General features: G+C 44.2%; 3 protein-coding genes across 5 annotated transcripts; 1 reads left to right on the plus strand and 2 right to left on the minus strand.

Moving 5' to 3' along the window:
• Positions 1-389: 389 nt before the first annotated feature.
• Positions 390-5,657, plus strand: LOC110977256 (uncharacterized). Its single transcript, XM_022231215.2, has 8 exons — positions 390-598; positions 1,229-1,330; positions 1,504-1,682; positions 2,002-2,173; positions 2,721-2,872; positions 3,136-3,272; positions 3,746-3,850; positions 4,187-5,657. The coding sequence occupies exons 1-8, from the start codon at positions 558-560 to the stop codon at positions 4,238-4,240; spliced, it is 942 nt and encodes a 313-aa protein (XP_022086907.2). The 5' UTR covers positions 390-557; the 3' UTR covers positions 4,241-5,657.
• LOC110977257 (low molecular weight phosphotyrosine protein phosphatase-like) lies at positions 5,652-9,183 on the minus strand. 2 transcript variants are annotated; one of them, XM_022231217.2, is made up of 5 exons: positions 9,029-9,183; positions 7,973-8,163; positions 7,215-7,276; positions 6,739-6,838; positions 5,652-6,503 (listed from the first exon to the last, which is right to left on the minus strand). In XM_022231217.2, the coding sequence occupies exons 1-5, from the start codon at positions 9,066-9,068 to the stop codon at positions 6,420-6,422; spliced, it is 477 nt and encodes a 158-aa protein (XP_022086909.2). In that variant the 5' UTR covers positions 9,069-9,183; the 3' UTR covers positions 5,652-6,419. The 2 variants fall into 2 exon arrangements, with proteins under 2 accessions (XP_022086909.2, XP_022086908.1); XM_022231216.2 differs by lacking the exon at positions 7,973-8,163 and adding an exon at positions 7,717-7,907 and having other exon boundaries at positions 9,029-9,174.
• Positions 9,184-9,829: 646 nt separating this feature from the next.
• On the minus strand, positions 9,830-22,667 carry slc37a4 (solute carrier family 37 member 4). 2 transcript variants are annotated; one of them, XM_022231212.2, is made up of 10 exons: positions 22,615-22,667; positions 21,347-21,551; positions 20,253-20,485; positions 19,877-20,012; positions 18,538-18,660; positions 17,845-18,018; positions 17,482-17,567; positions 16,596-16,709; positions 15,557-15,695; positions 9,830-14,728 (listed from the first exon to the last, which is right to left on the minus strand). In XM_022231212.2, the coding sequence occupies exons 2-10, from the start codon at positions 21,486-21,488 to the stop codon at positions 14,562-14,564; spliced, it is 1,314 nt and encodes a 437-aa protein (XP_022086904.2). In that variant the 5' UTR covers positions 21,489-21,551; positions 22,615-22,667; the 3' UTR covers positions 9,830-14,561. The 2 variants fall into 2 exon arrangements, with proteins under 2 accessions (XP_022086904.2, XP_022086905.2); XM_022231213.2 differs by having other exon boundaries at positions 21,347-21,547; positions 22,617-22,653.
• Positions 22,668-22,699: the final 32 nt, after the last annotated feature.

Consider the following 22,699-nt stretch of genomic DNA (forward strand, 5'->3'; position numbering starts at 1 on the left):
AAGGTCTACCCAAAACTTCGTGACAGTATTCTTGGAGGGCCAGGGAGTTGTTGGGTGACGATAGTCGAGAGTGGAAATTTAAGCCATAGTCAAATAATTCAGACACAGGTCTTCACTCAATTGGAAATGGAGCTGGACGCACAGACAAACAGACTTAGCCGTAGCTCTGGAAACTCCTTTCGGACACGGCCTAGCTCTACCGGACACGCTCCGAATTTTATACTTGGATACGGCTGCAGAAAACACAAAGGCTTCCTTGCACGCGTGCTATATCTCAGCCGTAGCCATGAAATGAGGACATTACCGACCGACCAAGCCCTCTTCACATTACAAAACCCTGACGTGTCGGGCCGATTTTCCGTATCATTCGTTAAGGGTACCCGACTATAAATTTGCCAATGCTCCATTCACGTGGCATTGTTGGCGGCGATGGTTCTACCGCGTCTCCCGTTTGTCGGGAAAAGACTGGAAAGTATTGAAATTCATCGTTTACAGTAACACCACTGCCACCAGTTTGATCGAACTAAAGTCCACCCTGGATGTAATCTTGTCAAACGATGTTAGCTGAGTATAATATTCCTTTCCAAAGTCCCAGAAGGTAGGATTTTTGTCGAGAGGGAGATGAAGGCTATTTTGTATTTTTAGCATAAGCAAGTTAGGTCCCCCTTTAGCAGTTTAGTAGTCCTAGTACAATGACCTAGGTAGGGAGGCTCATAAATTTTCAACCATTTTTGTCTGTTTTCTGTTTGCCCTGAGCTTGGAGAGGATGTCATATTCATAAGAAACATTTTTATATAAGTTTGGATTCGAATCAGTCCCTGCAAAGCCATGAAACTAGGGGCCTACTGTAGTATTTTTACTATTATGAGGCTAGTATGTACTATCACTGTTAGTAAGCATGGTAAGCATTTCATAGTTTATGGGCCTATGGATGCCACTGGTACTCAATACCCCATGAACAAACCTTAGGAGACTGGTCTGAAAAAGTGTGTTTTTTAATTAAACAACGTAGTATTTTCCTTCCTAAATTTAACTTTTCTGGACATGCCATGGTTTTGCTTTCTGAAGGCTGGTATTAATACGTCACTGTAGGGAACAATTACTGGCTTCGGTATACAGAACTCTTCCCCAAGGAATAATTTGATCTAAAATGGGCATTTTTTGGGACATCCCAGAAGATTTAGTCAATCCAACAAGTGTTTGTGTTTTCCAATGTACTATTCGTCAGCTTGGGCGAGGAGCCAGTGTTTCTGGGTACCGATGATGACCTGTTTCAGCTGGACATCGATCTGATTCACGTGAGGACTGAAGACACCATCACGCTAAATGGGTAAGCAGAGACGGGACGCAAGACCAGGGTCTGATTAGGAGGGCCCGGTTTCTTGATGCTCGTTTACAAGTTTTAAACAGCCGTTGTAAAGTTCAACTTTGTAAAGGACTGTGGTTGTCGTCATTTTAAAAAGACGGCATTTTTGTTAGAAATAATATTCGTTTCACTTGCAGACTCCAGGGCTCCATTGGTGAAGATCTGGACGAAGCCTGCCTGCGACTGGCCGCTGAACACACCCTGCAAGAGACAGCAACAACAACCTTGGGTAAGGTGGAGGCAGTGTTTGGCAGTCCGGGCAGTGACTACCTTGCCGGGGCTTACCTGACGGCGCTTCACGACCAAGATGACATTGGTAGGAAAGATAGCCACGTTGTGGTTTCTCAGGATTCTGTCAGGAGTTTAGATTTACATTATGCAGGTGTTGCTATTGTTTTCATGTTGTTTAAATTAAATTAAATGTTTAAATTAATTGTTAAATTAAAGGTAATGGAATTTTTGACTGTAACTACTAAACCGAAGAATTGGAATCTTGAAAATCACAGTTCATCAGGATTGTCGTTGTTACAACTCCTGTGTATGTTTATTTTCATCCCCGGCCTACCTCTGGATGTTATTTGACTTCTCACAGAGGACTCAATTTGCGGATATTTTTGCATGGATTTGGTTTACAGGAAAGAGCGAGGCGCACTTAGCCAGCGAGTTTCTACAGAGCGACCTCGACCTGGCCTGCAGCATTGAGCTGTCAGACTCGGACGACAGCTTGGCTCACAGTACTCCCAGTGACATTGCCTCGCCCGGCCCCAGCAGCCCCACGGCCAAGAGGAAAAAGCTCTGCCCACAATGGTAGGAGTCACTGCTTGTATCGGTCATGCGTTATGCGCCCAGCCGGGGTCTTATCTTTGGGTGTCAACATCCCAGCCTGTCCCTTCCCAGCCCAAGGTTTAAAACTGTCCTTGACCTCTCCCAGGATAAATTCTGAGACTCGCGCCCCTCAGCAAGTCTGTTTACCCCTCCCCCTTCCTTGCTTTATTCCACCTACAGGTGTTAATGGGTACCTGCTACCTGTAAGGGTATAGAGGGTCGTTGTGTTTGATAAAAGTCTTTTGCGTCTGAAATGACAGCGTGGAGTTGTATACTCGCCTGGGAGCTGAGATGGGATAGTGATGCAGTGCCTGGAGCGCCAGTAACGGCCAAATATAAACGCTACAAATATACAGTAAATAAATACACACTACAAATGTACAAGTGATAGGGTATTGGTTTCTCATTCACTTGATGACTATGATGAGAGGCGCTTAGCGTCTTTAACATAGTACAGGCGGACACCTGCAGAGGAACTAGTTTCGTGTACCGCACTAACCGGTTATTGATTGTTACGTCCCACTCGTAGGAGCGAAATGGACAGCGAGGAACAAGCAAGGGAGCTGGACCTCATCATGCATGCCATCGCCGACCGTGCGAGCATACGGGAGCAGCTGGAACTCCTGCGGCTGATTGGCCAAGACACGACAGTTCTTCCCTCTGACAGCCGCTTCCAAATTGGTGAGAATTTCAAGGGTCCTTCACATCAAACCTTAAAGCTCCATCCCATCCGAGACTAAAGGAACCCCTTGACAGCTGGGCTTGTGTACGCAATGACCATACACACCAACAGAAATCAATTGAGTGTGCTCAGTAGCACCCGTACCCAGTGGGTGTGGACCTGTACGTGCTACGCACGGGCAAGTTTCGACTACAAGGACGTAGCAACTTTTTAAAATATTTCTGAATCAGTGATTCGTAGTGCTGTATGTTCCTCATTTCAGATGCGGCCATTATTGATGACGAGAAACTGGAAAGTGTACGAGAGTATTTGAACCAACTGGCTTTCCATAGATCAGAGGCTGATGCTGAGAGCTGCGAGGAGCAATGCCATACACAGAGAGAGCCCAGATATAAAAAGGTATGGAGAGCCAAACTCAACAGATTATTAAAAAGTTCAACTTCCAGTTGACTTCCATATGCCTCTTTCTCCACCAAAAAAATCATTCTTTCCATTTCTGTATAAGAGGGTTTGTGCAACATTTTCACTTTGGATAACTTTCTGTAAATCTCTGGCCACAACTGTACATGTTTATGTCTCCACCCTTTTGGCACTGGAACGATGAAGGAACTCTTTTGAGGTTTTGCATGATAGCCATCTTGCAGGGCAGTCCTTTTGTTCCACACGAAAACATCCTTTGCGTGTATCCTGTGGAACAAAAGCACTGGCCTGCAAGATGGCTACCACGAAAAGCCTCAATTAATCAGGCTAAGCCCGAGTTATTTTGTGCAGTGACTTGGTGATTCCGAGTTCCACGTGCTCCCAGTAATGCCATAATATAACCTAGCTTCAGTGAGGCAAGTTGCTGATGAAATGCGTCCCGTTCGTTACAGACTCAGGAGAGACGAGCGCAGCACAGGGCCAACAGGAAGCGCAGAAACAAAGAGTGGAAACAAGGCTTGAAGGAAAAGCGCAGTGGGTTGTTCGACCAAGAAGTGGTAAAAATTTTTCTCGTTTCATTTTTCCGTAATATGTTTTTCTATTCCCCTGGAGCACGACAGTTGCACTTTCGGTGCGGCGCGCTCACTTTGCAGTACTGTTTTTGCCCCCTCGCAAAATTTTGTTCCAAAGGCTGCAAAATCTATCCCCAATGAGCCTGAGCACTGCTTCCCGTCAGTGTTGCAGTGTCCCCTTTGCTGTATCCAGCTGGAAATATTAAACTTTGATCTGTGAGATTGTGATCGTTGTGAAAAGCTCATCACAGGATGCCAACTTTGAAAAATTGAAGAGGAGTTGATGAAACGCGCCGATGAATTTTCTTTGTTCATTCTCAGGTGTTATCGCTTCAGATGCAAGACGACGAGGAGGAAATCGACATTCTCGACTGACGGCGGCTTTTCCTTAGGAAACAATTTTTTTTAAAGCAACTTCCTCATAAAAAGGTGGATCGAAGGCGAAGCGGCAGTGGAAAGATGTGCGTTAAATGCATTGCCATAATTCATCAGTTGAAGTTGTTAGTTTGAGTCTGTGGACATGCGTATCATCTGTGGGCCTGATGCGTGAACGATAGAGGGCGCCGTGCACCTGTCGCACGTGCACAGCATTCTGCAGGAGCTGCAAGGTCTGCAGACAGGGCAGCAAATGGCTCTCAACAATTGGCCCGACCTCTCCTTGGCACAGTCACCGAGCCACTGGTGTCCACCTTCAGATTTCAACCAGTTACCAATAAGCCTTTGGCCTGCTGATCGTAATGTTTTGAACCCCATCATCACAACGGTTAGAGCATTCAAAATGTCGCGCATCTGCTGAACATCTAAATCTGACACTTCACCAATTATAGAGGGTTTGCATGGCTGCCATGTTGCAGGCCTGCGGGGTATACACACAAAGGAGGTTTCCCTGTGGAACAACAGAACTGCCCTGCAAGACGGTTACCACGCAAAGCCTCTGTAGATGCATTTGTACTTTTTCAAACCTTTATTTGTTTCCCATAAGCAAGAATGAAAGCTATGTTACCTGAACTCATTCAGAGTGGCATAATTTGGTGACTTTAAATGGACGGAGCCCCGACCACGTGCACAGTTCTGACAGGGGTTGGGGTATAGACCTTTTTCACCCACGCAACTAAATTGCGCTAAATGTAAACAATACCGCCACGTGTGGACCGCCTTGGCCACGGTGATTGCATAATATTCCTATGGGCAGCTTCAACCACGTGCAAGCACACGTACGAACGCTGCTTGACTAGTTTATCTTGAATAAGTAGATTACCATCACAACACATCACAGGTCCAGCACGATCACGACGTCACAGGGAAAAGGTCCGTTGAGTATGCTCCCCAGTCATCCATCACAAGAGTGCAAACAATTTAGTCCCAATCCAAAGGTTTTTTTAATTTTTCACACGCTTTTAAACACAAGCTGCTTATGACTTGGAAGGACCACAGTATCTTCGGTAGGCGGTAGCCACGCCCCGTCATAGCTGCTCCAGCATCCACTGTCGGCAAGATGTGTGAAATAGATCAAGGATTCCATGAGATTTGCATCAACGTTTGATGTTTAGCAACGACTCCAACCTCCTTTGGGCACAAGCACCAAGACGTGGGTGTGAAGCCCACTCTCGCTTCACTTCTATACCAGGAAAGGGACCGAAATTATCTCTTTTTTGTTCAGTTTAACCAATTTTGTAATTTTAAAAAAAAATGAATCTACATGTATGATGTAAACTTATGTGCCAACCACTTCCAGATTGATGCCATAAATGGTCAATTGAAATAAAATGCCAGATTTTGATTCATCTTCAAAGCTGATGTTAGAGTCGGTGATTTTTATTCTTCAACCCAGTCTGGAATCTTCCATGTTATCTGACACACTGGTTAAGTTATAATTTAAAACATTGTTTTAATTTCTAGAATCGACCGTATTTCATTAAACGAGTTATTACTATATTCGTCCTATCTATGTGACAAGTTTTAGGTGCTCTAATAAGGGGGCAAAATTCAGTCGTACCTGTTTTTACAATATTTCCCAAGTTTACGTGTTGGACAAAGCACCATGCAGTCTTTTGATAATGATCACTTCAAAACGGCAAATATTCAAAACTGCAAACAGTAACAAGTAACACTCTTGCACTTGAAATTGTTAGTTGGCACAAAACCACTCAGCTACATAACACAGTGGAAGTTGGAAGCCTCCGAGACTTTCCACATAAAGATACTGAGCCAATATCCTTTAAAAAAAAATTTTTTTTAAATGCTTCGCTGGAACGGCAGGTTCCTCTAAACAAACTTAGAATAACCCTGCCTGCTCGAAGGTGTACAAAGCACCTGGGCTGTATAGTTCATGATCCACCACCACCAGGTGGAAATTCAAAAGGTTGGAGGGATGACGTTATTGGGTCAAAGAGCATTTGACAGGGCCTTACATCAAGGATTTACAAAACCCATCAGGGCACCGGGAAACTCATCAGCAGACACTAATTTGGAAAGACGGCATTCCTCCATTATACAAAACTTTTTTGTCCGGTAGTTCTTTACAGCCTTGCAGCATTTCACTTTGTGCATCGATCTAGTCTCCCAAAACTTCTTTCAGAAATGCCTCCAGACACCTCTTGTTTTGGACGAACACTTTTTCAAAAGCCGCCTCATCATCCTGCAGAAAAGATGACCACAACAAAGAGTGAAACCTTTCCTGGTAAAAATGAAGGACAAATGTGCATGTACTGGGTATCTCCAGCACGATATGCGGCAAAGGGGGAACCCCTTAATGTGACACACGAGCCATAGATCCTAAGGCTATTGTGCCTACTGCACCCCTCCCCAGGAAATCTGAAAGGAATTCCAAAGATTCCGTCAACACAAAAGAAGACACAATGTCCTCTACTCACGTAATATGGGTCGTGTATGATGCGCTCCTTCTGGGGATCCAGGTCTCCCAGTAGCCGCACTAAGCTGGTGCTCGAAGCTGGCTTCCTTTGCTTCAATATCCTGAAAGGAACGTGTCCCAGTGATGACCGTATAATTTGACAGGAAATGACAACAGACGTGGGGAACCAGACAGGCAAATGGCAAAAGTCGATGGTTGGTAACGAAGTAAAATTACAATTCAAATAGCTGCAACACGTCTTCATTGATTGACTGAACGCAGATCTCATTCCTGATGAAAGGTGCTTCTCTCATCAATAATTGATAACCGTAACTTTTCATTCACATTTCGTGAACAATGTCACACATTTTCCCTTCAATGGACGACAAAGAAAGTCGGGGGAGCGTTCAAACTGATATTTGAAGATGCGGTAGAGAAATTTATTGCTTAGGAAAGAATTTTGCGAGAGTCGCGTCAGGATGAGCACTGGAGGCCTACCTCAGGTTGTCCTCGTCAAATCCAAAAATGTAATGAAACTTCTCGTAGTCCTTCTTCGTGATCTGCAAGAAAAAAATGAACGAAACACCTACGTTCTGAACAACTCCTGGGTACAAGTCTTGGACATTTGGTAGCCATGATCGCCATGCCTTTCAGAGAACAAACTTTTACAAATTGAACACATCGCTGCACGTATACATGTATAATGCAAACCTTTAAGACAAACAGCCCTTCTGCTTCTTGGGGGAGGACCAAAGGAGGTGAGGGGAGGGAAGGAAAGTGGACTTTGCGTAAGAGAGGGACATCTTGGGGGGCTAGCAGTCGTTTGTATGCATACATGTACAATGTCTGCCCAGCCTTTCTCTTTATTGCCAGCGAGGGCGCCTTTGTGCACATACATGTACATGCAGCTCCTGCCTACAATGTTAGATGACATTCTCCCTTGTGTGCACGTACAGGTGCACATGTACACGTGTGCAATGTGTACACGTAGTCACCTCACCTGCCTCGCCAGATGTCTGTTTCGTTCGATGCCTTTGCGCTCCAGCACATCGTTACCCCTGTAGTCGGGCTCGTTGCCAATCTCGTAGGTGGACGTGGCTGCGCTGTCCACTGTCCACTGCTCGGCCACCTGTCTGGCCTTCAGCATGTGGTTCAGCATGGCCTCAGCCATGGTGGACCGACAGATGTTACCTGGGACAGACCAAAACACCAAAGCCTAGGCGTTAAAGTCTTGGGCGACGTTCGGGTGCACTCACCTGCCATGCCTTGTGGTGACTCTCGGGGATGCTGTGAGCCCGCAACACGGCATTGGCCCTTCCATCTGGCTCGTTGCCAATCTGGTAGGTTGACGTGGCGGCACTGTCCACTGTCCAATCCGCTAACACACCTCGCTCTTGGAGCATGTGCGAGAGCATACTTTCCGCCATCGGCGATCGGCAGATATTGCCTTGACAAATATCGAAGGGGACGATTCTTATGTTTACCATTGGCCTACTGTACTGTCAGACTGTAGGCATGCACTATGCCTGGCTAGTTGCCATGGAAGTAGAGTGGTTACTGAGCCACATATTAGTTGAGACAATCTCTCCCAAAAACATGCAAAACCTATTCTTATACTTTCTAGTTTACTTTATGTCCATGATGATATAAACACCAGGTCCCTAATTTGCTGCCTATTGTCGAGTCTGGTTTTTACAATGAAAATAAGGGACCTGGCGACTTGACTATACCATCATGGTTGTTGCATGGAGGTACCTCCATGGTTGTTGCAATGCTAAATCAAAGTAAATATTTTCAATGCGGGGGCAATAATACAACTTTAAATACCTGCAATGACATGCATGATATTGATAAGGCATATTGCAACTTTTGGGAAGAAAAAAACCCGAAAATCTCAACTCTCGTAGAGTGATACACGGTAGAGAGGACAGTGTCCCTCCCCTGGGCTGGGTGTGGCTCCCAGGCCCACCTAGACATGCCTAGACCCGTAGACAGGGCCCAACGAATACTCCTCTGTCGTATATTACGACAGAGGAGTATTCGTTGGGCCCTGTTTACGGGTCTAAGGCCCACCATGCCCCCGGGGGAACGGTATCAGACTGGGGTTCGTAGTCCGCCACGCTATAGCTCCCACGAACATGACCATCATGACGTGAAGAGCGGACGATTCCTCGAACCATGCTCGAACCAACAAGAAGAAATAAAAGACTTAACCAAGACTGAACCAAAGGCTACTGGACCCAGTGGGAAAGCCTAATGTAATTTCCAGCACGTTGATTAAGAAGAAAAGTTAATGCTAATATAAACTTTACCTAGACAGACGAAAAGGACAGACTTCGGTGAGGCCGACATTTTTACACGTTCCCTTCGCTTGTGCTTCTCATCGTTCTCCTAGTCCTACAACGGCTACGGATGCTTCGTTGTACTTTAGCGATAAATGCAGACTGTTGTAAGTCGCAGCCGAGACGCATTCGGCTGTGTGTTCAGCTGATGGCTCATGAATCCGAAGTCAAGTCATAAATGATATAGAGGGCGCGCTTTACGAATGAAGTCTGAGTTTGGGGTGTAGTCCACTAATTCAAGCCCATATAAAAAAAAACAGTGTAAAATCAGCATTGTTCGGGGCTCAATAACATGCTTACCAACATCCCTGAGGTATCTGAAACACACGTTAAATTATTTTATGGTCCCTGATCTTCCACTTTCTTTCCATTTTTTTGTGGGTTAAACCGATGACATTTTTAATTATTCCCACAAAACAACCCCCCCCGAAAAGTAATTCTTCCGAAGTGCTTGCAGCCATTTTTCAAGTGAAAACCCTCAACTTTCTCGGGCACTTACGACCATTTTTCAACCGTATTTTTTAGCCATTCTGCTCTAAGATGAAAGCTGAAAAAAATTTAAAAAAATAAAGACACGCAGAAATTATTTCAGCCATTTTTGCAGTCTACCCGGCAAAGAAAGTGAAAAACTGACCTTGATCAGCACCCAAAGTGATCAGCACCCAAATAAAATAAAAACAGAAACCAGCCCCAGAAAAAAATGCCAAAAGACAAGGGCATAAAACAAAGCATAACAAAGAACCAATAAATGAACCAGGAAAACTGTCAGAATTAGGGTCTCTTTTTCCTCTAATTTATTTATTTGAATCTCACAAAAATATGTCAAATCTGTAGAAAATTAAGTCAGTTTACTCTGAGTGACAATATGCAGAGAGCGTCATCACGTTATTTCCTTATAAATTTGTGATAAAAATTCAGTTGTAATGCACCTCTCTGTACTTCCATTTTTTGCATACCGCATTATTAAAATCATAAAACTTCATTTCTCTTTTTTAAAAAATCCTGTATTCCCACACCATTCTGTCAGAAAAAAAACAGAAATTTAAGTATGAAACCAAGGTCAAAATGGATTAGCTTGAAAACTTTTTTTGCAAATCACGGGGAAAGAGCTGAAGTGCAAAGTTCTATGTGGCGTCAAACGTCTCTAGTCTAAGCAAGCCCCTGGTGGGAATGGATATCAGGAAGTGCATGTAAGACCAAGCAGACTTTCTCCTGGCGTCAATGCGTGCATCAAAAAGTTGCTGCAAAGGAAAAACGCATATGCAGTCAGCTCTCGTTCATAACAAATGAAAGTTGCAGAGACCAGACAAATTACTTTGTTTTAAAAGACGTGAGAAAAACGGACTCTGTGAGAATTGAGAAAAAAGGACTTTGTTATAAAAAGAAACGAAAAAAATGAGAAAAACATAAGAATTCAAGAAACTGCAATTTGCGGAATTTGCACTTTATAAAAGAACTCGCTTATAATTCTTTATGTCGAGAGCTGACTGAACATGCCTCCACTACAACACCTTTGAAATAATTTTATTCAACATTACTTCTAGCATCAAACATTACTTTTATCACCTTTGAACAATCTCTATTTCATATGGGTGTCAGAACAGAGGCTTTTCACGATAGCCATGTTGCGGGGCAGCTCTTTTGTTCCACAGAGAAACCTCCTTTGTGCATACCCTATGGAACAAAAGTACCTGGCCTGTAAGATGACTGGCAGTGGAAGGTGGGGGGTGGCAGTGGCCCCCCACTTTTTCGACTGGCTCCCCCCCCCCTTTTGCAGTAATTGGGTGGGGCTTAATGGATCGGCCAATTAATGGCTCATGCCTGATGGTCTCACAACCGCCCCCTTCACTTTGACAATCGTGTCTCCAACTTCTCTTTGAACAAAATAAGCAGCAGCCTAAGAAAAAGGGTGAATATACAACGTTCAATTGATCACATCTCTTTCTCTCCTCATCTTTTCAAATACCACAATTTCTTTCCTGTTTATTTTAAGTATCACGACTTGACATTATTAAGTAGTGAAATATTGCACAATTTTCAGAATTGGTACACAACACACCCCTGATTCACTGGTGGCAATTTTGAAATCAGCTTGATGGCAAAAACTGTCTATTTCAGTGCCCTGATCAACAAGGAATCTGACTGGTTGCGGGTAATTTACGAGTCAGGAACAGTGGAACATTTAGACTGATAAAAAAAAGTGCAGCAGCGAACTAGAATCACTGGATGCAGGTGATTAAGAACAGAAGGAAAGATTAGACATTAGTTTGTAACGACTGCATTGTTGATTTCAATAAGCCTTTTGCAAGTTAACTTTGAATGAATTCACGTAAACATAATCTGACTTCTCCACACTAAAGAAATTGTTGCTATGCCTTGCGATTTGGGGCAAGCTTTTGCTTTGTTACATAAGAGACGCCTTGCATCAATACACTGTTCTCAATGGATAAGAAGGGCACAAAGGAACCAATCCGTTCTAGAGATGGTGGTCGCTATGCAAAACCTTGTCCCCAGTCACGAGGTATAGAAACGGAGTCTTTAGCCTAGGGAGTAAATGGTTATGTGCAACCAGATAGTTCAGTGTACCAGAGTTTATTCAAATTAACCTGACAAAAGGCTTATTTTACTCAAGGTGGAATTAAAACGTTAATCAAGATATCATTAACTATGGAAATTCTGATAAATTAGTCAATTTTTTCCCATCATTTCCAAACATTTATTGCAAGGAAACGTGGGGGGGCTCCATGGAGTGAAACTTAAGGTTAATTTAGCCAATTTTAGGAAGCATGACTTTATGATTTCAATGATGTAACACGTAAAAACTGTTGATTTGCACATTGCATAATCTAGGTGGGGCCTACTTTCTGTAGCTCGGGGGACCTGTCCCAATCATGGCCCTAGTCCCATATACCTACCTAATATCTTTAGACTATGACTGGTTGGCCTGGCTGCAGAGTGACCAAACTTACGCATTATTTTGACCCGTTCCAGAAAAGGTGATATAAGGAATTCGCCCCCTACGCATTTCCATACAATGGCCCACTCAGAGCTGAGAGGGTGATATTTCTTATGGGATTTAAAAGTTTGCTTATATCATCGTTGATCGCTAACGATTTTATGGATAGAAATGTTTTAAAGGACCAGGTTAACTGCTAGGAGTCTTTAAGATCAGTCTCACAAGTCTGAGTCTGTCTTAGCCTTCATTTTTTCAAGGCCAATTTCCTCAGTTGCATTGAATTCCACAGAATAATTAACTCCCGAAATTTCGTATCTCAATGGGTTATTGAAATCTGCTACACACAACTAAATACGGAATGTACAATTAGCAAGGAGAGTGTGCAAAATTGAACAGATGGGAACGCGAGGTTTACCTTGAGGCTTGATGGGGATTCACAGGGTCCTATGGGGTACCGTACCTTACGCCTCAGGGTAAATCCTTGAGTCACCCCCTAGCTTAACTCTCCCTCTGTAGATATTTCAATACAGCAGGATTTATACCGAAACACTTCTTCACCCTACCTATGCACCTATCTGGATAGAACTTCACCCACAGATTCTGTATCGCGATTGGCCGTCGTGAGCTAGTCACATGGCATTGGCTAATTTTGCTATCTTGCTATGCATGGCCAAAATTGACTCCTAAGATACCCGTAGCAACTTAAGTACTATACCCATAGCAACCAAATACTATACCCATAGCAACTAAGTACTATACCCGTAGCAACCAAGTACTGTGCATAGCAACCGGTGACCTGTGCAAACGCATACAAGTGTGTTAACCTGTGCAACAAAGGCATGAAGAGGTAGTCTGGAAAAGTCTGGGTGACTAATTTCAACAAATTTTGTATTCAATGAGGTGCATTTCAACTGTACTTTGATCAAATTGATCATTTATCGGTTCCAATCAAGCAGAACCTGTGGGAGAAGTGAAATTGACTGCTTGATCACATGGCGTAGGGAAATGACCCCCCCCAACCCCAATGGAGCATTTTAGTTTCCCCTCAGCTTCACCATGGTAAGGGTAGGACGTTTGCACCTTTAAACAAAACTTCCAAATCCGTTGACGGAGTTTCTCGAACGTTTAAACGGAACCGCCCCAGAGGTTTGACGTTTCAATTGCCGAAATCTGGCATTCAGTTTTAGTGTAAACGGTGCCTGTAAAAAGTACTTTGATTTTCAGAATACTTTACTGCTCGGACATTTCAAAGGAATGCAGTGAATTCATCACCGGAACTTTGTGTCAACTATTCATATTGCGAACAATTGGTAGTGTTTATAGTTTACAATGACACCGTGGTGAGAGTGGGACGTTTACATGTTTAAAAATTTAAAAGGTGTGGGAAATTTTTTTCAAAAATAACCGGAAATTTCCATCCTTACTCCATGGTCACTGAGGGAGGCTTGTTTTCCCATGGTCACTGAGGGAGGCTTGTTTTCCCATGGTCACTGAGGGAGGCTTGTTTTCCCATGGTCACTGAGGGAGGCTTGTTTTCCCATGGTCACTGAGGGAGGCTTGTTTTCCCATGGTCACTGAGGGAGGCTTGTTTTCCCATGGTCACCGAGGGAGGCTTGTTTTCCCATGGTCACCGAGGGAGGCTTGTTTTCCCATGGTCACTGAGGGAGGCTTGTTTTCCCATGGTCACTGAGGGAGGCTTGTTTTCCCATGGTCACCGAGGGAGGCTTGTTTTCCCATGGTCACTGAGGGAGGCTTGTTTTCCCATGGTCACTGAGGGAGGCTTGTTTTCCCATGGTCACTGAGGGAGGCTTGTTTTTATTACATAACTCCATGCAGTCAATATCCTGTAGACTCAATGCCCAGAAATAACTGCACTGAAAAGACAGCATTCTGCTTATAGAGGATTTTCCGTCGAATGATATCATGATGGTCATCAGCGTTCAATTGACACAGATGAGCGCGGAAACGCGCCTGCCTTCGGAGTCTCTCACTTTTCTGGTGTACATGAAATTGCCAACAGAAATACACAGATTCGAAAATGTGTGTGCCTCCACCGACATGGTATGCTTCCTGAAGTGTCTCTGCCCATCATGTTACATCATGTGAAAAACCTCTATAACAAGGAAACATTTAAGTTTCAATCCTTTACTCTTCTTTGTTTTCATTCCGGACTATACAAGGTTCCAATTAGTAGTCTGGCAGATCTCTTATTAATGAGGTTCCACTGTGTAATTAGTTCTCTGGGTTTCATTTACAAAGGAGGTGTCCCATAGGGGCCTCCAGAGTTACGGTTACGTCCATCATCGGCGCGAGCCTTCAAATCACAGGTAACGAGAAGTCAGACCTACATGCTTACAGGCTACAGAATTCAGCGTACGTAAACTGAACAGTTAAAGAAATGATTCCAGATTGCGGCAGAGGATATTTAAAACAAAACAAACTCTTCATTCCAACACTGGCAATGATTCTGTCACATTGAAACAACAAGAAAGACCCAAGGACAAGAGACCTGACCCACTGACGGGTCGTAAATTACCCGCACACCTGTCATTCCACCTTCAACGGGGGCTTGCCGATTCGGGCCTCGACTTTCCTGGCTGCGACCAGCAGCAGGAGGCTGGTCAGCGACATGGCCTCCAGACACATGAGCACCACGGACCAGTCAAACCGCTCGGCTATGTAGGTGAGCGGGTAGCCGGCCATCAGGACACCGACTGGAGAAGAGAGAACATTTTAAAAGAGGATTTAAGGCCAATTTTTTTATTTACTGGATTACAAACGTAGCCTGAAATTTTCCCTTGGGTAAGAGCGAAGGTGTCATCACTTTTGAAAAGTGACACAGATTTGAGGTTTCCATGTAAGCGTGAAACAAATACCAAATCTCTCAACAAAATGTCCCGACCGTTCCGACAGGACCCCAATTTCTACATTTTGACTGACTTGTTCACTAGTGTTAAAACATCTATCACTTTTTTTTATCTCTCCAAATCACCAGAGGGCAGGCCATGTTGATTGCAATGTATTTCAAAACATTTCAAGATGTTGAGTTTTACAATTAGTTCCTTTATGTAAGTGCTAACCTCGCACATCCTTTGTGCTGCTGATGTACACTGACGGACATGCAACCTGGAAACTCTGACAAAGTGGGAAAATTCTGAACGGCACGAGACTTTGTAAAGTGTGTTTTGATTTTTGTGATGGCTTTCCTGAAAAGGAAGACAGACGGTGCTGAAAAAAGTTCGGAGAAGCTCATCTATTTCCAAATGCAGTCCATTCACACTAGTGCGCCTCCAAGAGTTTGCAACGCGTTGACCAATCACAGTGCGCGAAATCTGTTGACCCAATATGCATTTGTAAAGGGTCAGCAGATTTTGCACACCGTGATTGGTCAACGCGTTGCAAACTCTTGGAGGCGCACTTCTGTGAAATCGACCGTATTGAGTTCATGGCTGCAAGTGTGGGCAAAACATCAGAAGTGGTAATGAACCACCAATGTTGAACATTTCAAGGGCCAAGGGTCGGAACAATATTTGTGACCTTACCATTGCAGGCCATGGCCGCGAAGGCGTGGGACGTCCCCGACAAGTGGACCGGTGCGTTTTCGATGGCCACCACGCCATAGACAGAAAAGGCTCCGTACTGGGCCAAGCCGAACAGGAACCCAATAGCAAGGATGAACACCTGCAAGCAATAGAGCAGATGATGAAGGTGGGGGGGGGATTTTATAGCTCCGCCCACCCTACACAATGTAAGCGAAGAATCTCTAGATGCCCCAGAGGTGAATATGACTTCAGACTTTGGAACCAAAATGGCAGTCTGTTACGTGTGCAGCACAATGTGCAGCTAATTATCCATAAGCACTGACGCATAATCCGCCATTTTGGTTCCAACAAGTGAGACACTCATGTCGCAACTGTCGCTATGAACAGCTCTGATTTGCCCTGAAAGTGCCCCCTAACCAGCTGAGATGAGGTAGACTGGTGGGAATCGTTTCATCTGGGCAGGCCAGAAATTGGTCGGCAATTGGTGGATTAGCATGTTCAGATGTAAGCCGGGGATGAGTCGAGGTGAGATTGGCATTTTAATTAACCACCAGGTGTGCCTGTGTGTGCAGAGATTGTCCGATTGTGTCTGACACATCACATGGCGAAAGTGATTAATGGTTGTCATGGATACAGCAGAGGCCCAAGCTGCATCCGAAAATTCACGACTGCATGTGAAAGTAACTGAGTTGAAACGTGTTCCACTTTTGCAAACTTTCAGCATGAATAATTGATCTTACATCACCCAGTTACATCTGTGTTCACTTTTGCTCTGAGGGCAACCAGCCTTTATTCCAAGTAATTAACCCCTTCGCGCCGGTAATTCTTTTGACCGCGACTGCTGGGCTGTGGTGCACCCTGAATGGAGGGCTCTGTCCAGCAGCAGGCCCCATTGGACCGGCAGCTGCATGGTGAATAGACTGTATGTGTGGTATGCACTAATCCTCACACAAAGCCGCGGCTCTTGCCGTCTCCTGGAGCGAAGGGGTTAACCGGTGGATTCAGATGCAACTTCCGAGCCGAATGTTTCTTGTCTCACCTCGTTTGTGTCGATGGTGACCAGACTTCGGAAGATGTGGATGGACATGAGGTTGATCCCCTCCATGAACATGAACCAGGGAAAGCGGGGGCAGGTTTTACAGTTCTTGCTGGCCTAGAAGAAAAGGAAAGAAAAAAAAATAGCGCAAGGGGAGCAAAGAGGAGAGCAGGTTGCTTCGCACCCAGGACGGTGGATGAAGTGGGGCCAGCTGCCGAGCTTGCGGACAAGTTCTGAAAAGCACGAGCACGTTATTACAAGCCTACTATAATAAGCCTTTTGTGAGTTTAATTTGAATAAAATCTGGTACGCTGAGTTATCTGATTGCACATAAACATAACAATTTGAATTCCCCAGACTAAAGACACTGTTGCTTTACCTCGTGATTCGGGGCAAGCTTTTTCATAGCGACCACCATCTCTGGAATGGACTGGTTCCTTTGTGCCCTTCTTATCCATTGAGAACAGTGTATTGGTGCAAAAGCGTCTCTTATGTAACTGAGCAAAAGCTTGCCCCGGATCACGAAGTATAGCAACAGCATCTTTAGTATGCAGAATTCATATGATGTTCGGGTGAATTGAAAGAACTCAGAATACAAGATTTTATTCACAACTCGCAAAAGGCTTGCGAGCCGTAGCTAAACGTGTAGATTACCTATGTCCTTGCGACCAATTTCAGCAAGTTTTTGCTCAGCGCTCAACTGACACTGTTATGTGTCCTGTCCTTTTTTCCAATTTCCATCAAATTTTCCACCACTCTTTAACAACTGCAATAAAGCCAAGGAGTACGAGACAGCAAAAGTAACTTAACCTGATCTCACTCAAAAAAGTGGTATCGATCATTGCGCATTTAGTAGCGTGGGTTAGAAGTGTGTACCAAATTTGGTTACCCTGGCAACTAATCTGTCCGTCACAAACCCGGCTAGGACACTGCCAACAATGGCCCCGATGGAGTAAGAACTGGTGAAGGCACTTCCTGCAAGAGAAAGCAAACAACGGAAAAAAAAGGCTTCTTTAGGATGATCGGGCTAAAAGAGACCTGCATGCCTGCCTTGCATGACAAGAGAAAGTGTGGTGCATCTCTTGAATGGTCTTGTATCTGGTCATGTGACAGTCTCGACTTCTGCACTGTGACAGACTGTATTTACTGACAATAACACGAAGCCGTGCTACGTGCACAATACTTCCGAACGAGCCCAAGCTGGATTATACCGGATCAGACCGGTCTGGTCCGGAAGCACGCCCGCACTCACCCACGGCGTTCTCAAAGCCGACCTCCTGGATGAGATACAGCTGACCCCAGTCCATGACCCCGTAGGCGATGAGCGCGGTCAAGAAAAATAAGACCGAGACAACCCAGAGGAACGGGGAGCCGATCACGTCACGAGTCGTGGCGGAACTCTGCGACGGACTGGCATCCGATGAAGCTGCAGAGACAAAACACAAAGACATAACATCAAGACAAGTCCACAGAAGATCCCCATTCTGTGCCTCTCAAAGACTAGCACTACTGTAAAAAGATGCCCAACAGTTGACTACAAAAGCGCCGAAAATCCACGAGTGTCTTTGACGGTAAAACGTCCGTGGTTATAGGTACGAGACATAAATTGTGGACTTGCTCACCGGTATTGCCTTTGTTAAGCCCTTTCCACCCATTGCGGAACCAAGCTGAATATTTTCCCCGCGGGGAGTTGGAACGGTTGATGGGGATGATGTTTTGATGGCCCAGTGAGCAGGGGTAATAATTAATTTTGTCCAAATTAAAAATAATAAAAAAAAACTGGCCGATGCACAAAATATTGACATTCTGTGGGCTACAGCAAGCCTGTTTTAATCTCCACGGTTTTTCGACTAACAAGTCAGTTACATGTGGCGGGAAAAAATGTAACGATGAACACGTACGCCTGTGGAAAGTTCGACACTGGCTGAGAAAAAAGGGTACAGACCATTTTTACTGCTTGCGGGTGCATTAGTGGCCTCTGCGGCGGTACGTGGTTCCAGACCGGCCTCCGACGGCGAATTCTTGATGAGTAGGAGCGACGCGCCAGCCATGGCAATACCCAACACACCTGTCCACAAACAAAGGAACAAATCTTTTTGTAATTGAACCATTAGGCCTGCGCAGAGTACACAAATATTTGAACATTCAATCAGTTATCAAATATTTGAGTATCTATTTTTCCAATTTGAATATCCGTAAGTGCAATACAATGACAAAGCAAGAAAAACACTCAGTTTGTTTGCAACTTCACGTAACTTGCCTTCTTGAAGTTTAAATCCAAAACAGAATAAAAAACTTGACCTACAAAGTGCCTTTAATCCTCAGTTATTGCTCAATGTGGTGTTTCATAAATACTAGAGCGGTATTCACAGAAATTGCATTTTTCTAACCTTTCACGGTTCATTTTTCACCTTTCACGGTGCAATCAAGCAATAACCCTGTGATAGCTCTTATTTATTTATTTTAATTTATTCATGCTGACCTTTTTTTTCATTGACTCAACGTTTATTTTCGTTTTGCAATGTACATATCAAGTTACACACAAGGTCAATAAATGAAAGATTCATGACTACAAGAGTGCAAGTTAAATAAGACCAGGAGACATTGAAATAAAAGGGGGCAGATACGGAGGCATATTCAGAAGACAAAATCTTATACAGAAATGTCTTATTAAGACGAGAAAAAAGAACCAGACAAGACTGACAACGGATTATATATGAAAGAAAGACAACGGCAGTACAATACAGTCCAAACAAAACAAGGACAAAACAGAACAATAAGGGACACATTATGGACATATGAATATGTAAATGTACATTGACACATATTGTGAATAGAAAATTAATGAGCGACTTTTAACCCCTTCACGCCGGGATTCTTTTGACCGCGACTGCTGGGCTGTGGTATGCCCTGAATGGAGGGCTTTTGTTCTGAGGGCAACCAGCCTTTATTCCAAGTAATTAACCCCTTTGCGCCGGTAATTCTTTTGACCGTGACTGCTGGGCTGTGGCATGCCCTGAATGGAGGGCTTTGTCCAGTAGCAGGCCCCATTGAACCAGCAGCTGCATGGTGAATAGACTGTATGTGTGGTATGCACTAATTCTCACACAAAGCCGCGGCTGTGGACGGCTCCCGGTATGCAGGGGTTAATAAGAAACATAAGTGTTACATTACAGTCAGTTTAATAAGTTTGCAAATTTAATGTCATAAATGCCTGCACAAGGTTCTGGTGAAGCCGTAGGTTTTCAATCAACCAAATGCAAGATATTTATAGATTTCTTTACCTCCTATGTACATGGCCGTCCTCCACCCATAATCCTTTGCCACGACAGACAGACAGACGGGGCCGACGACCCCGGCCAGGTTGGCGCTGGTGGACAGGACACTCCACCACAGGCCAAGTTCGGACGGAAGGAACCACTGCAAAAGCACAGAATGACGCCAATAAAACAATTACAGTTGAGCCTTTAAAATGCCGATTGTGGATTTCTGCCTGTGTTTTCTGCAGTTGGGGGCTGGGGGAGAAGCCTGCTACACAAATTTCAAGTGTCACAGAGTGCTTGATGCAACAGTTCGCACGGCACTGAAACACGTCAGAGCTGAGACTCAGACTCGTGAGAGAACAAAGGACTCAGATTCATATTTGGGAGTCGGCTCTACCTGTTTCAAGATCTTGGAGCAGGCGGGCCAGCCACCGCCCTGGGCGATGCCATTCAGAAACCACAGCACCATGAGCATCTGCAGCGATTGGAAACCGGTGAACTGCAGCACCAGCAGGCTGGCCAGGAACAGGCCGCTGCTGAACAGGACCCGGGCGCTGACTTTGTCCGACAGGACCCCGCTGACAAACTTGCTAATGGTGTAGGCCAGCGATATACTACTAGTGATTGCACCTGTGAAATTTTAACGACGATTCTTAAAATGTAAAGAAGATTTCAGTTCTGGCCAAACAGAAAAGACTTGTGCCTCCTAGTACACACATCTTTCACACTGGGAACCTTTTGCCATTAACTTTGACCCAAATCTGGTACACTTTAAATTCACGTAAACATAACAACTTGAATTCTCCATACTAAAAGCACTGTGGCTATACCTCGTGATTCGGGGCAAGCTTTTGCTTAGTTACATAAGAGACGCCTTGCAACAATACACTGTTCTCAATGGGTAAGAAGGGCACAAAGGAACCAGTCCATTCCAGAGATGGCGGTCGCTAAGCAAAAGCTTGCCCTGAATCACAAGGTATAACAACGGTGTCCTTAGTCTGGGGAATTCAAATCATTATGTTTATATGTAATCAGATAACTCAGTGTACCAGATTTTATTCCAATTTAACTCGCAAATGGCTTATTGCTTCCAAGCACCACGGGAATAAGGCAGTATCGATTTTTGATCCTTTTCCATGGTAAGGAATTCTTGTTTTCCCATTATGCAACCCAACCGACCTGTCTTTGAAAAAAAAGACACCTTGTGTATCGTAATTTCAAAAATGAACGTAGAAACAGGCAAAAGTGTTTCAAGTTAAACGTCATAGTGAAACCAAATCTAGATCTGGATTCCAAAGATTTGAACAGAGCCCTAATTTAATAAACTCTCATACACAGTACCGAGAGTTCCCAAATGGTGGATAAGGTAGCCTTTAAGACACTTGAAAATTGTGACCCTCTGCTACAAAATTCTTTCTCTCACTGTCTCTGAGGGGGGCATGCTGCCAAGAGGAGCCCAGTGATGCCGTTACCATGGTAACCGGAGCTCACCCAGATCGCTCCTGTGCATCCTGTCCTCCTCGATGACGTAGGGCATCAGGAAGGAGAAGGACTTGCGATTGAGGTAGTAGAGGAAGTAGCCGACAAAGAGCGTCGCGTAGATGGAGGCACGCCTGAGCGTGTATGACTCCATGGTCGTCCGTCAGCGTTGGATCTGATGCTCGTGCCCAACAGGATGAGTTTCAACAAAATCTTTCTTTCCAAAAATTGTTCACCAAAAAAAAAGTTAGACGGAATAATCAATGTATATGATACATAAACATATGTCGGTGTCAGTCTGACTAAATATTAACAATTACAAAAATATATACCCTACGCACAGGGTGTGAGGATATGGCCATTAACACCCCCTCAGCCACATTCCCCCCGCCCCTTTCCTCATGTTGGGTTGAGCCTAAAAGTACAATGTACATTGCAGTGCAGGTGTATACAGACCTTGTGCATACATGACATCAAGTTCGAGGGTGTTTCTTTCTTCCTACGGGATAGGCTCGAGTAAACCTTTGGTACATTCATTGTAATTAAAACAAGAAAGAAAAGCATCAAGCTCCGTCTTAATGCTTTTATGGTCTACTCCATCTGAACTTCCAAGACCTGTGCTATAGCCTAGGTGTTCACTAGGCCTATCATATTACGTGGGTGATGTGGGGCCTACCAAATGAGCCTGATAAAACACAATCTAGCATTAGAGTAAACCAATTTGGCAAGAAATTATGTTATTGTATTGTTTAATAACAATGTTTTGGAAAGGTTGCTGCCTCCTCTGATAGGCCCTGCCTCCAATTTTTTTCATCAAAGTATTTTCTCCAAATTTCCAATTTTATGGAAAATTTTCTAATCTTCGTTAGGATCTCCAATTAGGGGCCTAATTTCTGAAATGGAGTCAGGATGCAACATTCAGTTTTCCATGTACAGACAACACTAATTTTCCCTTAAACTGTTACAATAGCCCTTACAAAGTGATATAATGTCCTAAAAAGTGAGATTTAGCTGGGAAAATAAATTCCCAAACATTTAAGGACCTAGATAGACCGCGCGCACTTTAGGAAAACACAAGTTAGGCAATGTTACTGCACTGTTACTAAGTGTTAGGCTACGGAGGTTTTTGGGGCAAGCCTGACACAGTATAGCTTGTTCACCGAAGCATTGAGTGTTGTCCGTATATGGAACTCTTTCCAAACATTCTTTCCCAAACTATATGAAATTCTGAATCCAGTAAACAAGAAAACGGGAACATTTTTGGGAGATGGAAAACTCACACCGAGTCACACTAGATCACTGTCCCAGTCATAGTCAAGTCCAAAGATTGTATAGCGTCGCGCAGCGCCCTCCAGAGGCGAAATA

Source organism: Acanthaster planci, linkage group LG21 (genome assembly GCF_054643075.1).
Source record: "Acanthaster planci isolate LZ-2023a linkage group LG21, COTS_SCS, whole genome shotgun sequence".
Classification (NCBI taxonomy): domain Eukaryota; kingdom Metazoa; phylum Echinodermata; class Asteroidea; order Valvatida; family Acanthasteridae; genus Acanthaster; species Acanthaster planci.